General features: G+C 42.4%; 1 protein-coding gene across 2 annotated transcripts in view; it reads right to left on the bottom strand.

Annotated features, from left to right (window-relative positions):
• ANKFY1 (ankyrin repeat and FYVE domain containing 1) overlaps nt 1-15,745 on the bottom strand; it is a 31,796-nt gene that overhangs the window by 4,799 nt on the left and 11,252 nt on the right. For both annotated transcript variants that reach the window (XM_064729529.1, XM_064729530.1), the window contains exons 6-23: nt 15,133-15,282; nt 14,488-14,653; nt 12,286-12,490; nt 11,473-11,541; nt 10,548-10,747; nt 10,051-10,148; nt 9,426-9,651; nt 8,394-8,492; nt 7,871-8,024; nt 6,815-6,983; nt 5,562-5,680; nt 5,063-5,219; nt 3,901-4,101; nt 2,501-2,677; nt 1,600-1,747; nt 1,231-1,321; nt 723-847; nt 374-520 (exon numbers count right to left, since the gene is read on the bottom strand). In XM_064729529.1, the coding sequence (XP_064585599.1) occupies nt 374-520; nt 723-847; nt 1,231-1,321; nt 1,600-1,747; nt 2,501-2,677; nt 3,901-4,101; nt 5,063-5,219; nt 5,562-5,680; nt 6,815-6,983; nt 7,871-8,024; nt 8,394-8,492; nt 9,426-9,651; nt 10,051-10,148; nt 10,548-10,747; nt 11,473-11,541; nt 12,286-12,490; nt 14,488-14,653; nt 15,133-15,282 (2,701 nt within the window). The remainder of the gene's footprint in view (nt 1-373; nt 521-722; nt 848-1,230; nt 1,322-1,599; nt 1,748-2,500; nt 2,678-3,900; nt 4,102-5,062; nt 5,220-5,561; nt 5,681-6,814; nt 6,984-7,870; nt 8,025-8,393; nt 8,493-9,425; nt 9,652-10,050; nt 10,149-10,547; nt 10,748-11,472; nt 11,542-12,285; nt 12,491-14,487; nt 14,654-15,132; nt 15,283-15,745) is intronic.

Raw genomic sequence — 15,745 nt, 5'->3', positions numbered from 1 at the left:
TTACTCTTGCAGGAGCTGGAGTCTCCTTTGTAGATAATCTGTAGTTGATTTCCATCACATTGTCCACAGCAACTGTGCAGCAGCAGCTAAAAAGCAGTGTCTGTGTTTTAAGCTACATTGGACTACACAACCAGCCAAGATTTCCATGTCTATCCTTCCAAAAAAAGTAGCATCTAACAGTCTGCATAGCACAACTTTTCAGCTAATCACCAGAACTAGTATTTCTACTCTGCACTGTTAGCAGTATAAAATTCACAAGTTCTGCCTCTCTGGAATTACTGTCATCTTAAGTCAGAAGCCCAGAGTTTTTCCTCTGAAGTATCCTGGAAGCAAAAGCCAGAAATACTCTCCCACCACAGCAAGTGGTACTTACCCAGCAATCTAAAGAGAAGCTGCTTTGTAGCCACTTGATAGTTGAAGATATTGACTCCTTGGTTATTGTTAACTCCCAGGCGAGCCCCAGCTCTCACTATTGCACGACACAAGTTGGCATTTCCCTTCATGTAAGCCAAGAGGAGCACTGAAAAATAAAAGCCAGCTAACAGAGTGGTAGATTTCATTACATCCAGCCCAGACAGGATCCTTAGTTTTTAAGTTTCCATGTATTGTGTGCCTCCTACTGTATTTAACACACTACTGCCAATGATTCCAGCTGTAAAAGTGACATACCATGAATACAACTTGATTACTTTCAAGTTTAGTAGTTGTTGAGTCTCACCTACCTGTGTTTCCTTCAGCATCAGGTTTGTCTAGAGGGTATTCTGGCATACACTCCAAGAAGAGGTCACAGATGGCTGCTGCATTATCTTTCCCATATTGTCCCAAAATATGCATTGGTGACTGGCCTCTGGGGAAAAGAGTTTGTTATCCTGATCAAAGTCTGCTTGCTACTGCAGTTACTCATCCAACTCTCCCTGCTTTCAAGTTTGTTTCAGACTTGAACAATGCTACATCTCAGTAACTCAGTACATCACACACAACTGCCTACTTAACTTTCCTTCCTTGATGTATAGATATAATTGGCACAGAATTCAGATACAGCATCATCTGCACACTTCCAAATTTGTGTATAAATAATATAATACAAGCCAAATATATATTTTTAAGCAGCATGTATTTTAAAACACAAAATGGTTCTTTTAGCCTGTTACCTGATATTATTAGAATATAAATAATTACCTGATATTAAAGGCTTTAATTACCTGACATTATCAGAATATAAATAATTACCTGATGTTAAAGGCTTCTGCATCTACATTGCACTCTGTGAGGAGGACCCGGATGTTGTTCAGCCGGCCGTGCATCACTGCCAGATGCAGAGCTGAACAGTTAAAAAAAAACAAAGAAAAAGAGAAAAAGAAGGTTCAAGACTCTGAGTACCAGCAATAATTACAGCCTAATCACTAAACAAAACAACCTCCTTCCACTTTCCCAGCCCTCCTTCTCAAACAACTCCTTCCATCTGCTTTGATGTCCTGGACTTTCATTCTTTCACCTTTGCAGTGCAAGGCCATTCACAGTGAGCTCTCCACCACTAGGACACATCATTAACAGACTTACTGAAGTCTTTTGCATTTACTTGTGTAACTTGAAGTTTACCATTATTTCCATTTTCATCTACAGCTGCAAAGTCTACTCCATTCTCCAGAAGGACTGAACAAATGGTGGGCAGGTCTTGCTGGGCTGCCAAGTGAAGAGCAGTCTGACGGTGCTTGGTCAGTTCATTCACCTGGGCACCTGCAAGCAGCTGGCAGGAGGCAAGAAGGAAAATGTTCAAAGATGGTTTCAGGCTATTTTAGCCAACAGTTTATTTCTGTGAATCAAGCACACAAGACTCTACTGCACAGAGATACTTCTAGTGTATAGGATGGTATCATTACTGAGCTGCTACAAGTGTGTTTGTGTTCAAATGTGCAGAAAGGGCAAGGGAAGATTCTTTACGAAGAACCAAACCTAGGGAAGGTTCTTTACAAAGAAGCAAACCTAGGGAAGGTTCTTTACAAAGAACCAGACCTAGGGAAGGTTCTTTACAAAGGAGCAAACCTAGGGAAGGTTCTTTACAAAGAACCAGACCTAGGGAAGGTTCTTTACAAACGAGCAAACCTAGGGAAGGTTCTTTACAAAGAACCCGACCTAGGGAAGGTTCTCTACAAAGAACCAAACCTAGGGAAGGTTCTTTACAAAGAAGCAAACCTAGGGAAGGTTCTTTACAAAGAACCAGACCTAGGGAAGGTTCTTTACACAGAAGCAAACCTAGGGAAGGTTCTTTTTGAAGAACCAAACCTAAGGAAGATTGCTTAACAGAGAACCAAGCCTAGTGGTTGCTGCAAACCCACCACCCTCCTGTGAAGGCTCCTGTGGCAGCTCAGCCAACAGCCCAAGCTCAGGGGCTTTGTTCCAGCAGGAGTAGTGCCAGTGCTGAGAGGGAGCAGCCTGCAGGCACTGTGCAGGGAGCAGAGGGCACACTTTGGGCAGGGCCAGGCTGGGCCCCAGCACACACCAGGTTCCTGACGATGATCTCGGAGCCAGCCTGCACTGCCAGGTGCAGCGGGGTCAGCTTGGAGGCGTCCTGCACGCGCGAGTTGACGTTGGCCTGCACGCTGATCAGGAACAGCACGCTCTCGATGTCCGAGTTCTGCACGGCCACGTGCAGGAAATTCCGACCCTTGTTATCCACCTGAGGCAGAGAGGGCACTGCAATTAGTTTGTTCTTCCTGTAGAACAAGGGGTTTTATGGAGTAGGGTGTGTTTGCACTAAGAGACACTTGCTCCCTCTGCTTGAACTGTAGAATCCTGTTCCTTTCACTGGTGACACTTATCTGATAGATGTGACTATTGAATAACTGAACTGAGAAATTATCTGCTGCAACTGCTCAGTCCAGTCTGCCTCACACTATTTTATAACCTTGTCCTTTCTTGACCACACACTGGACAGTATTTTTAGACAGACAAAAAGTTAACAGCTGTTGTGGTGAAGTACAGAGCAGCAGTTAATGATAAACTCAGTTAAGTGAAACAAGCTTGAGTCTATCTGGCAATTCATCCAGGAGAAGGAAGCAACATGGGATCGTGCCACAATGATGTAAAATGTATTCACAGAACCATAGAATGGTTTGGGTGAGAAGGGACCTCCCAAGGTGATCTATCCCACCCCTGCCATGGACAGGGACACCTTCCACTGTCCCAGGCTGCTCCAAGCCCTGTCCAACCTGGCCTTGGACACTTGCAGGGATGGGGCAGCCACAGCTGCTCTGGGCAGCCTGAGAATTCATTTGTCTGGCCTAATACCAAGTACATGTTGTTCAACTTTGCCTTGCAGCTGATGTCAAAGCATTTTTAAACTGGCTGTACTTGTAACTATGTTTTAGATATAATACAAGAGCTCACTAAGCACTCAAATATTTTACTGGCAATTAAACTTACACAGGATAGGAAGAATCTCCTGAACAGCTGCCTGAAGTATCACACCAGAAGCCTGAAGATACAGTTGGGGTTTTATAGTTCAGCAGGGCAGCATAGCATCTATTATTCAGTTATTTTAGGTCAGGTTTTCTGTTGTGGATAGCTTTAGGAGAGCTGGGTAACAGATTATTTCTGTACTAGTCCAGCACAAGACAAGAGTGGAGTTAGAATTTTCTCCTTATACACACATATGCCTGTTTCCCATTTTAGTATTGACAAGATAAGAAGAATTGACAAGACACTAACCCTTAATGTTCTTACACATATCACATACACACCTACAGTTTCCTAATAAATCCTGCTTAAGAGAACTGGCATCTGGCAAATGGATTGCATGTAAAGCCACAAAAGGATAAAACAGAACAGGCTTGTGGAACAGCTGTTACCACAAACTAATGCAGTAACAAAACCAGCATGGTTTGAACTCTCCCAGCTTACCTGCTCTGCAGCTCCTGGTTCCCTCTTCAAAATTGCTTCAGCTGCTTTATTGTTTTTGTATGTCATGGCACAAGCAAAGGGAGTCATTCCTTGCCTGTCACGTACATTCAGCTTAATATCTGGATGTGAAATCATCAGCTGAATGATAACATTATGTTGGTTGCTAATGGCAACATGGATTGGAGTTCTTCCTTCTGCATCCTAGAAGGAAACCAGAAAGTTTGTTAAATATAGACTGAGTAGTAGAGAAATCCTTCCCTAACTCTGAAGGGTCAAGGAAACTTTGTAGTTTAGTCCTGTGACCTACCCAGCCTCCTTCAGCATGGACACCCAACAGCTGCAGGGCAGGCTCAAACCCAGTGTAAGAAAAGCAAATTGAGATTTGTTTCTCCCAACAGGTTCTCTTCTCACCGCAATTCTGTGCTATAGAGCCTTTTAAATAGCTCACCATATCATCTCCCATTTAGTCAGTCATTTTGGGGGCAGAGATTAGCATGCAAATTTAATAGCAAAGTCAGCTGAGGTGTTCAAACATTTGTCTGCATCAAGCAGCAGTTTACAGCCAAGGCTGCTTTGTGACTGTGCTCTGTAATTCATTTTAATGTCACTTTCAACAGCATCGGGACCTAAAAATGTTATCCATTCATTTCTTTTGTTGTTATTTATAAAGCTTCTGTTTAAGGATTACTGTGTAATCAAAAATGAAGTGTAACTCATACTTACATCACCTCAGTTTACTCAATAACAGAAGACATTTCCCAAACATACTAACAAAGCAGAGTATTCTGGGGTTTTACACTGTAGCTGGTTTAATTATTAATTACAGCTGTGCTCCTGCCTTTAACTCACACTAGGGACAGGAGACACTGTATCCCCCGTTCCATGAGAAAACCAACATTGCAGTAAGTTTTCTGTATCATTTTCCTTCAGCACAGGAAGGAAATTCCTGAATTAACCACCACATGGGCAGATAAGCACCAGGTGTGGTAAAAAGGGACAGGAGAGAAAGCAGAGCTGCATCCAGTCATTGCCATGGCTCAGCTCTAAGAGCAAGATTCTCTTTTCTCCATCATGCAAAATACACAGGAGAGAAAAGTTTGTTTTCAGTACATTGGGGGAAAAGAATTTACTTTTAAAAATTGTACATGATTTGTCCATATACCTGAGCATTGACATTGGCACCAAACTCCAGAAGGCACTGGATCACCTCCTCCAGTCCCCAGCAGGCTGCCAAGTGTAGGGGTGTCTGTCCATCATGGGCTTCCTCCTCTCCTTCTCCATTTGGGCCTGGCTTTCTGGGACTATTCACATCACACCCACTACAACACACACAGTGCACTCAATTCATTATGTTTAATCCAGATTTAAACTGCTTCAATAGAGGTCACAGAAAAGATTCCAAGAGCTGACACAGCAACTGCTGACAAACTCTACAAAAGCACAAGTTCCTGGTTTTGGTTTGACTCTTGTCATCAAGAAAATGATGCTATTACAGATAACAGAATGTGTCCTGTGGATTGGTCAGAATTCCCTGAGTGTCACCCACCCAGCAAAAGCCTAAGGAAGCACAGTTGTTAGTGATTTAAGAGAGCATTCAATTAATTTATGCCAGGAACACCCCACATGCAGGTTGGAGGTTTGTGTTGGGGAAGGGCTCTGACCTGCGGATCAGGAAACAAGCAATCTGCTCACTGTTCTCATCAATGGCTCTGTGCAGAAGGGTTTGTGAGCAGCCACTGGGTCCTGACCCCCAACACGTGGCATCACAGCCATGCCTGACCTGGAAAGAGAAGCCCAATGACACAATGAAGGGTTTTTTCAACAAGCTCCAACTATAGTCCCTGACTAATGCTTCTGGAACACTCCTGGAGGTAAAACTTGACTGGCCTTGTCTATTCTTGTGACAGTCACTGAATTTCAGGAAGCGATTTTAAAGTCTTCCAGAACAATACTTTATTAATTTACTGTGTAATCCTTAATTAGGTGGCATTTATTAACAATTCAAATATTTGTCCATACACTTTGACAGACAGATCTAAAGCAGGTTGGACTAGTTACCTCATTTTCAGCAATGACAGGCACCCACAGTAAATCAAGCAGCAGCAGCAGACTTTGAAGGTCTGGCCCAGTTCCCTGCTTGCTCAGACATTCAGCTAAACAGAGAGAGGTTTTTTTCCAGGAACTGTATTGCTAATATTTGTATTCTTCAACTAGAGAACTACATACTTGAGCAATGTGGCACTTAAGACTTGTTCTACTCCACTTGACAAACTATTGACAAGGTTTAAAGATGAGCAGTTAAGAGTGTTGACCAGCACAGTCAAGAACAGCTACAAAATGTATTTCTCACGTCACTAGCAGAGTTTTTAACCAGTTGTCTCTAGCAGACAATTGGACAAAGCTCCCAAGTAACCTCCTTATGAAAAAGACACAAGGAAGTCTACTTGTGTGTCCTAGGAAATCTCCTGCTGTATCACCCATGCCTGAAAGTAAACAGTGTTTAAAGTAAACATGAGCATTTAAAGGCCTTCTTGGTTCAATTAAGATGGAATAAAAAGCAGCACATACACTAAAGCATAAAAGGAGTATTGAGTTTTATTCAGAAAGTTTATCATTACACAAGCTGTGTATGCTACAGACTGACCTAAGCAGATCCTCACTCCATCCAGATCAAGAATCGAGACATATAGAATATATATTTTTATTGAAGTGGCTGCCAGATATTTGGTTATGCAGACTACAGTATTTATAAGATTCCTACAGTAAAGAGGAATTTCTGGTGAAGAAAAGACCTCCAGAAATTAGTAATATTGGACTAGTCTGTTCTTTTCATGCATTGAGTTTGCTTTGCTGATGAAGCCTTTTGCTGCTAGCAAGATGAACAAAAGTGAGACTAAAGCCACCTGACTCTTACCAGAGTTGATGCAATGTCTTCCAGGTTGTTTTCCAAGGCGAGCCACAAGGGAGGATTTCCTTTCTCATCAGGCACAGACATGTCTGCTCCCCTGGTACAAATGGCATCCACCACGAGTGGGAGCTGGTTTTGGATGGCCAGCTGCAGGGCTGTCTGTCCATCCTGGGTCCTGCAGCAGGGACACTTCCAAGTGTTACAGATGCATTATAAAGTTCAGCAACAGCACTTTATTGGCAAATCCAAGAATTAACTCCTCTTCTGTGTATTTTTGCTGTGGTAAGACCATCACAAACACATCATGTATTTCATCACAGCTCTCTAGTCTGCCTTCCTCTCCCCTTCACTTTTAGCAAGTGATTGATTTCTACAGTTGCAAAAACAAGTTAGTGTTCTTAGCTCACAGACATTCAATTCCTTCAGTGCAGCCATTATTTGAACAGAGTTCCTTTTGAGCCAGCCTGCTGCCACAGAAGCAAACAGCTTTGTCTCCAACGTGGCAACACTTCAAGCAACAGTCAAACACCAACTGTTAAAAAGTTGAAGTCAGAACAGCAGCTTTAGGCAGTTTGTACCCATGACATTCATTACAGTACAGCTTGCCAAATTTAACAGACAGCCTGTCAGTCATGTAAGCAGACAAATGTTCTGTTAAGTCTAATGTAAGTTGTCTAGGAGACACTGAGGAGGAAAGATTATCAGACTCCTGTTGCTGGATCAGTATCTAATTATTTTAGATGGTAGCAAACATGCAGTTCTAACAAGCTGGCAAATGGATGAGACAATAGAAGTTCAGTGCCTCTAGGCCTGTCTCTAGGACTTCAGTCTGCCACAGAGAAAGCTGTTTTACCCTGAATTAAATGGCACCTCCTTCTGCAGCCTCAAAAGGAGATACTGACTAATGGTGCTATCCCTAGGACCAAGTTAACACATGTAATCCCTCAGCCACAACAATGTGTAAATCACATCTGGAACAAATCTCAAGCCATTATACAAAGGCAGTCAGCACCTGCTCTGGGACACACACACAGGTGAGAGTTGTATCAGTTAGGACCTCACCTGACATTTATGTCTGCCTGGTGTTCCAGCAGGAAGAGGGCACTCTTACTGTCCTGCCTCTGGATTGCCATGTGCAGGAGTGTCTGTCCGTCTGACATGGTGTCATTGATGGATGCCCCAGATCCCAGCAGCTGGGCTGCTATTGTGTGCATGCCTGAACAGAACAAGCTCATTAGTATTTCACCTTCAGTTCCATAAAACAGACACTCTGAGACTAATAGAATCAAGTTAATGTGCACAGACAATATGATTAATAGTTTTCATCTGATATGAAAACTACCAGTGGGTTCACAGAGGAAGAATTCCACTGAAGTGTAAGTACAGTCCTGGGCAGAAGCTGCAGGACTAGAAATCTTTCACTAAGTCATATGTGAACACTAATTTTAAAATATGAAGAACCATCTAAAGCTCTCCTTGACAACTCCTCCCCAGCAGCACAAGCCAGAACATGAACACACAGCAGCTGTTTTATCTTTAAGAAAATCTTGTTCCTGTAGTAGCTTCACATGCTGAAGGCACATACCTGTCCAAAGAGCCAATCCCAGCACAGTCTGGTCTCTTGAGTCCTTCAGACTAAAGTCAGGAATGATTTGCAAGTTGTTGGTAGCATGAAGAGCATTAGCTACAAGAAAGCACAAGGAATTAGGGTATTCTTGTACTTGACCTGCAGTCACACACTGAAAGCTGCAGCAGCAATGCCACAGTTTGTACTAGGCTGCTCCTTTAGCAGTTTGTAAGATCTGAGCAAAGCACCTTCAGCTCCCCTATGTGACACTGGCTAGGATTCAGACCATATTGCCACTACTGACTGATCTTAATAAATATACCAAGAAACAAAATCAATTTTCTAGCTAAGAGGCTGAACCTGTCCCTTTCTAGCTGCAATTCCAAATAGGGTGGTATATACAAAGCTCTGAGAATGAAGAGTGGAGGCTCCACAATATGGTGCAGCCTGGGATGGGCAATTACCCCAGTTCACCTACTGGGATGGGCAATATTTACCTGGGATGGGCAACATTTACCCCAGTTTACCTACTTCCTGCTAAATCCCACTTATGGTAGGAGACAAAACTGGCCCTGCTTCAGCTGTCAAATTCCCTTCCTGATGCTAGAAAGCTGATTAGTAGCATTTAATGAACTCATCTGCTGGTATTTGAGCACTCAAGTCTCAACTCTACAATAATTATCAGCATTGCCCTGTATAAAGTCCTCTTAGTAAGGAGCTGAGGGAGGCAGAAGTCTCACCACAGAAAAATGCCTTTATCCAAAATTGCTTCCAGCATTCACCTGAGGCAAATGCTTTGAAGCTATCTCAGCTGTAACAGAACCCAAGACTAACTGCTCAAGTCCATTATCTACAGTGGGCAATTTACAAACAGACAAAATAATTTTCTTGTTTTAACAAGCAGATAATTTAAGACTAGTTAGCCAGTCTATTAATTGCTATACTTAAACACTGCTTACAGGAAGATCTGCTTTCTTAGTAGCTTGTCAGAACAGCTTGGATGCCACCCTGACACACCAATTCACTGCAGCACCACGTCAGGACACCCACCTTTTTGTTCTAGGATGACTGACACCACATCTGGGTGGTTGTAAGCAATAGCCATGTGAAGGGGAGTTTGCAGATGAACATTCTCTGCTGATGGAGGAGCAGGTGCATCCTTCTGCCCAGGCACTGCCTCTGCTGTCTGGATGTTGGGATTGGCTCCTTGCTGCAGGAGCTCTGCTGTCAGGTTGGCCAGGCCATGCCTGCAGGCTGTGTGCAGTGGGGTTTCTCCCTTTAATAAACAAGGTGCTGGGTTAACAGCTTGAGACATGAGAAGAAGCAGCTTTTAAACTCTTAAAATTAAACTATTAAAATTACAAGAGCTGGTGTGAAGAGTTTCACCCCCAGTCACTGAAGCTCATTAGGAGCTCCAAAGTACATGAGTTAGCTTTTACTAAGGATTTTATTACACCAGGCACTGCAGTAAGTGCTAAAAGCATGTTAACAACTGGTGATTCTGCAAGAACAGTGCCACAAGAATGCAAGTGGTCACTAGTAAATACCTGAAAACATGCAAAGGTTCACAAAGTGCTCCAACTTGCTTTAAGCTATGGTTTAACCATAAGAAATCTCTGCTATTTTATTTTTGAAGAGAAGCAAGGAAACTTTCAGACTAAGTTTCTGCTTTTACCCATTTGTTTTGGTGGTTGACTTTTGCTCCATGCGTTGCTAGGAAGAGAGAAGCTGCCTCATTTCCTGCACCAGCTGCTCTCTGAAGCAAGCAGTTTCCTAGAGAAAAACCATGGACACTGTTATTCCAACCACACTTTGATACTAACAAGTGTGCTAACACCTTCCCCACTACACTTTGAAGTCAACAAGGAAAACCCTTGGTATTAGCTTGGTAGAGTAGCCCCCTTCCAGTTGTCACATGCACTTCCATTTAGTGATTACACATCTTGAAATGGTAAATATTAGAACCTGGCAATGAGTCCAGATTTTCTGTCACTTCCTGCAAGTCCATCTCAGCTTGTCAGTGCAGCAGCTCTGGGTAAAGCAACTACCACCTAGCATTTATTATGGAGCAATTGCTGCTGAAACCTCATGCAGCTCCTCCAAGTGCACTCAGCATTAAAGAATTAACACACAAGCCTTCCACCTACAATGAAATACAAACCTCTGGTTTACCTGTTACTGTGTCTGGAGCATCTGTATTGCTGCCACGCTGGATCAACCTTGCTGCAAAACTGTTCTCATCAAAGGAGGTTCCATTCACAACAGGGGCATCCTCAAAAGGGTTCACAGACTGATCAGAGGACACAGTGATATACTGCACTGCAAGCCACAGAGCTGTGCTGCCTTCATGATCCTTCAGCTCCAAGTCTAGTCTAAAAATAAGAGTTAGTGTCCCCCAGTTTGTATCTTAAAAAGTGTTTCCTCAACACAGCTGAATTCCAAGTGGCTGAACAGCCATACTAGCTCATCTCATACCTCTCTGACAACTTTTGCTTGCCAAGAAGCTACTGTAGCTCCAGTTACTTCAGACAATTTGTGAATACTCTGAAACAATCACAGCACCTTTCAGTGACTACTAGATTCAAGCTCATTGCTCTTAGGGAAGTGTAGAATCCCTGGCAGATTTGGGCTCCCACTAAGTGTAACAAAGAGGCAAATTCCCTTGAGTAAGCCATGTACAAGAACTGCAAATTCAGCTGCAATGAAACTGAGTCAAATGAAGTCTTTTGCTTCACCACCCTAAGAAGTCGCCTCTAAGCAGAACCCAAGTTGAACTCAAGAATATACTGAGATATTTCAAGAGTGTTATTACTCCTTTCAGCTCCACTACAAATCAACCTTCACCTCTGGAATTATTTCAGCCTCTTTATAAAACACAGAGATGCAGTTTGCTGCTTCTTTACAGTAGGGTAAAAACTTACATGGCTTCTGATATGATTTCAGCATCTCACTTATGCAAAGCCTTTACACTTTTGCATCCCAAATTCTTACTAGTCTTATTATAAGGCAAAAAGGCACACAAGAGTTGTTAAACCAGTTTTCACATCTTCACTGTCCAAGGTAATCTTGGTGCATTTTACATTCATGTGAGACTTACTGCTTGCACTGCAGGAGCTGGCTGAACACAGGCTCATTCCTGACCACAATGGACACGTGCAAGGGGGTTCTGGAATTAGAGCAGAGAAAAGTTACAGCAGGAATGAGTGAGACACTGCAGACTTCAGCCCCAGCCACCAACATGTCCCTAGAGAACTACAGGCTTTCATCTCTGCTTAAAGGAGAAAGGCACAAGCATTTATTAAAAGAAAGACAAATCTAAACTTTTAGAGAACATGACTCCAATTAATTTGGTAGTAAGGAACTCATTAATGTAAGAAGTAACTTTAAAGGAAGAAGCACAATAGCTTCACCTATTAGAATCATACAGCTGATACATTCCAAGTCTTCTATATTATTTTATAAACTTGCTTGCCAGCCTAACCTAACCTGTAAAAAAACTTACAGGCCCTACACTTCAGACAAACACACTGTAGAAACTGGCATTTTTGAGAATATTTTGGTTTCCCTGCCAGCTTCAGGTATATTATTTGTCATCTTAGTTAGCTTTTACCATTCAGTGACTCAATAAAGGCAATTTAGCTGTATTCCATGTGTTCTAACACTATCAACTCACCCCAGCTTTCTGTAGCTGGGCTATGTTTAATTTGCCATGCCAAGGTACCACTCAGCCTGCACAGCTTTCTTTCAGTGCTACCAACAGGTCTCAAATTGGGTAAATGAGCTCCTGCTTCCAGCATCAGCTGTACTTTGCTGAAAGCCCTGAACAGGCTCTTAGGAGGTTGCATCTGATCATCCCAGCATTGTCTGTGGAGCAGATTGTCTGCAGCACTTCACTTCCCCCAGTACTGACCTGCCTTTGCTGTCCTGCATGTTTGGGTTGGCTCCTGCCTGCAGGAGGGCCTGTGCAATCTGTGCCATCTCTGCCATGACATCTGGCGAGTGCTTCTTGGGGCTGTAGGATGCCACAAGGTGCAGAGGAGTCTCCTGCTCTCCCAGTGTAGCAGCATTCACACGGGCACCATTTTTAATGAGAAAGTTTGCAGCAAATTTATCTCCTTTTGTGAAACAAAACAAGGTTATTAATGGATATATGCAGCCTGTATATTTTATACTCCAGGAAACAGGTGCACATGACTTCATGCCATACATTCATTCCAACACAATTTCTAGTCCTAGAATGCCTCAGCAACAGGCAACTTCAACAATGCTTCACAGCAAAGTCAGGATTAAAATATTTCACAACAAGCCCTTGGAAAAAGTGATTTGCCCACAGGTTACCATGACTCAAGTTCTCACACCAGCTTACTGTTATAGAGATAGTGACTTTGCTCATTCCTCTATTGAGATATACCCATTGTTGCTTTAATCAAACACTGGGCAAACTAAACACACAAATATTTTTGTAACAACAGGTACTATTCCAAGGCACTAGTCAAAAGTTTCCAGTTCAAGTCAGTCTGTTGAGTGTTACTACATAAACAAGTGATAACACTGCCTTTGCTCCTGGAAAATCAGGCCCTTGTATAAATACAGGGTAAGGGCTTTAGCAGTGCAGACCCTCCATGCACAGCATTCCCAAGAACTCCTTCTTGACTAGACCCACTTCAACACATGAAACCTTGAACTTGAAACACCAATGCAAAGAATAACTTCAGGAAAATACTAGTTGCCCCTGCTTCAAAGGCTACTTTGCAGAGACATATTCACATTTTGCTTGGCCTGAGTGCAAGATCAGAGAACAAAGAACAGTGTTTCAATCTATAGTGCTGGATTATCTCTGCCAACAAAAACAAAAGTCCCATTTTCTGATTTCCATATCAGACATTCCCCCACTTTTCAGTGATCATAAGTAGTAAGAATCATGTGGCAAGTGCAGACAGTTTGCTTGAGCTCCACTTCCAGAACATGTGATTGTTAACTGTGATTAATTCACTGAAGCTGTGGTTACTGAAAAGCAAGTGTTCATTCCCAGAGCTCTAGCTCAGACTGAGAGCAGACATTAGAACTAGAGACAAATGGCAGCAGTAAGGATGAAGAGCAGCCTGCTGGAAATCCAGTGTTTCATAGGGCTGCAGCCATCACACACTGACCTATGCCTACAGTGTCTCCTACTCCTGCAGCTGGAGTCTCACTCACAGGATCAGGTGCCAGCATTACCCTGTTCAGACATGTAGGAGATTAATTCAAATTCTGTGATGTTAAAATACAGCTCCCAACTTCTTCCTTTACTTCTAGGGGCCTGAGACAGTTTGGTGCTAGAAATAAACTTTCTGGAACAGAGCTGCCAAAGACACTGCAGAAATAAGGAGCAGCACAAGGTGTTTGCTGCAGATTTGTACCACACTCTGACCACAGGCCAAGATGCTGCTGATCCAAACCCTTCAGAGTCCTGTGGCCATGGCAACCAGAACCTGCTGTGCTCCAGTTCTTGTAAGATGCATTTTCCACTCTAAGGTGGAGAACAGCTCAATATAATCATGTAGTTGTACTCAGATTCTACTCTGATAACTGCACTGGAGCTTTGAAAATATTTAGGCTGAGCAGAGGTACCTCCACTTGCTCCTCACCTTCTTTCAGTCACATTTTCCTCTTCTGAAACTGCTGTGCAGCAGTGAGGACCCTCACTGTTAACCATATCTCTAAGAGGCACATGCTGCATTCAACCCAAGTCTAGGAAAAGACTTCATCTTTGTGACCCTTATGTTGTGGTGCTCAATTCAACTATTTGTCAGAAAGAACACTGTTAAATTAGAATATTCCCAGTGTCTGCCTGTATTTCTCCCCTTAGCAGGCAATGTTGTACTAGACTGCACCTGGGTATCACACAGCATAAGTTTCCCCAGGCAGCAGACTGATTCTCAGATCTCAAATAACAGTCTGTTTGCTTTCATGTCTAAAAAAAACAAAACCACAAGAGGACAAAGTTCGTATTTCACTACAATTTTCTAACTGCAATGTCAACCACAACATGACACAGGAATAGATTTTGAAATATATATTCCACACTGGGAACAACTGGAAGTTAACAAAGCTTCACATCCCATCTACTCACCTCTCTGGATGGCTTTATGGAGCAGACTCCAGCCTCTCTTGTCTGCCCTATCCACATCAGCCTTGTAGTTGACCAGTGTAGTTGCAATACTCTCCAGTCTTTGGGCCAGGGCTAGATCCAGAGCAAGATCTCCATTGTGATCCAATTCATTGAGCTTCCCAGGAAGCTACAACACAAACACAGCCAACTGCCATGAAAAGTGTTTGAATAATTATTCCCTGCACTTTGTTGAGGGACAATTTATTTGCTAGTTGTTTGGAGTTTCATCCAAGCAGAACAAACAGCTGTTACTTCAGCTTTCAACAGAAAAGTTGTTCAAGGAAATGACTCTTGCTGAACTGCCAGGAAGCAGCAGAGTTGTCTATTATAACCACTCAGCTTTAAATGGGCAGAGCAATATCAGGTAATGGCTTTTATTAGATATATTCTGCTGCATGCAAGATGTTTTAAGCGTTATGAATCACTTCTAAATTATGTAGGTACTGCTAGACAGATCTCCATTACAGACACAGAAGTAGCTGTGGCAATGCTAAACATGCAAATAAGAATTAGTGACAAAAATCACTAACAAGGTTCAGACTGGAACTTAGGAACTGGTTGTTTGAAACATCACATTCTAGACAGATCAAGTCATTCTCACTATACCTGAGAATCCATTTCAATAAGGTACAAAAAGACTACATCTTCTCTCTCCACTTTAATGGCCTTATGCAGGGGATATTCTGTCTTGGACTTGAACATTTTATACAACAGCTGAGCACTCATGCTGCTGAAGTCTTCTTTCCTCAAGTCATCCTAGGAGCAGTTCAGAAAGAGAAGGGTAAGCAACACTCCTGTTTTATTTATGGACAAGGCATTGCACAATGTAATTCTCAAGTTTACAAAACAAGTTCAGTTAAAAGTTCAATTTTGGTAACATTTTGGCAAGAACAATCCCAGATAGTCTGTTAAGATTAGGAAGAAACAATCAGGAAGTTTCAAATCTTGCACTTGAGTTTCAAGATCAGTTAGTTAAATTATTATTTCTTTTTGTCTGCAGACATGGAAAAGCAGCATTTTAATGCTACTATGGCAGATTAACACTTAGTCTTGAAAATAATCCTCTACTAATTTATTCTTAACACTGACAAAAAGTCCTACAACTACTGAAGACTGATTCATAAAATTATAAACAAAAGTAAGCAGAAAAAATATCTTAGGTCTAAGTTAGTGCTCATTTTACTAAACAGAAGCAACTTCATTTCCAGATAGAGGTAAG

The sequence above is a fragment of the Zonotrichia leucophrys genome, chromosome 19, assembly GCF_028769735.1.
Source record: "Zonotrichia leucophrys gambelii isolate GWCS_2022_RI chromosome 19, RI_Zleu_2.0, whole genome shotgun sequence".
In the NCBI taxonomy this organism is placed as follows: domain Eukaryota; kingdom Metazoa; phylum Chordata; class Aves; order Passeriformes; family Passerellidae; genus Zonotrichia; species Zonotrichia leucophrys.
The sequence above is the reverse complement of the archived record's forward strand: the minus strand, read 5'-3'. Positions and strand labels throughout refer to the sequence as shown.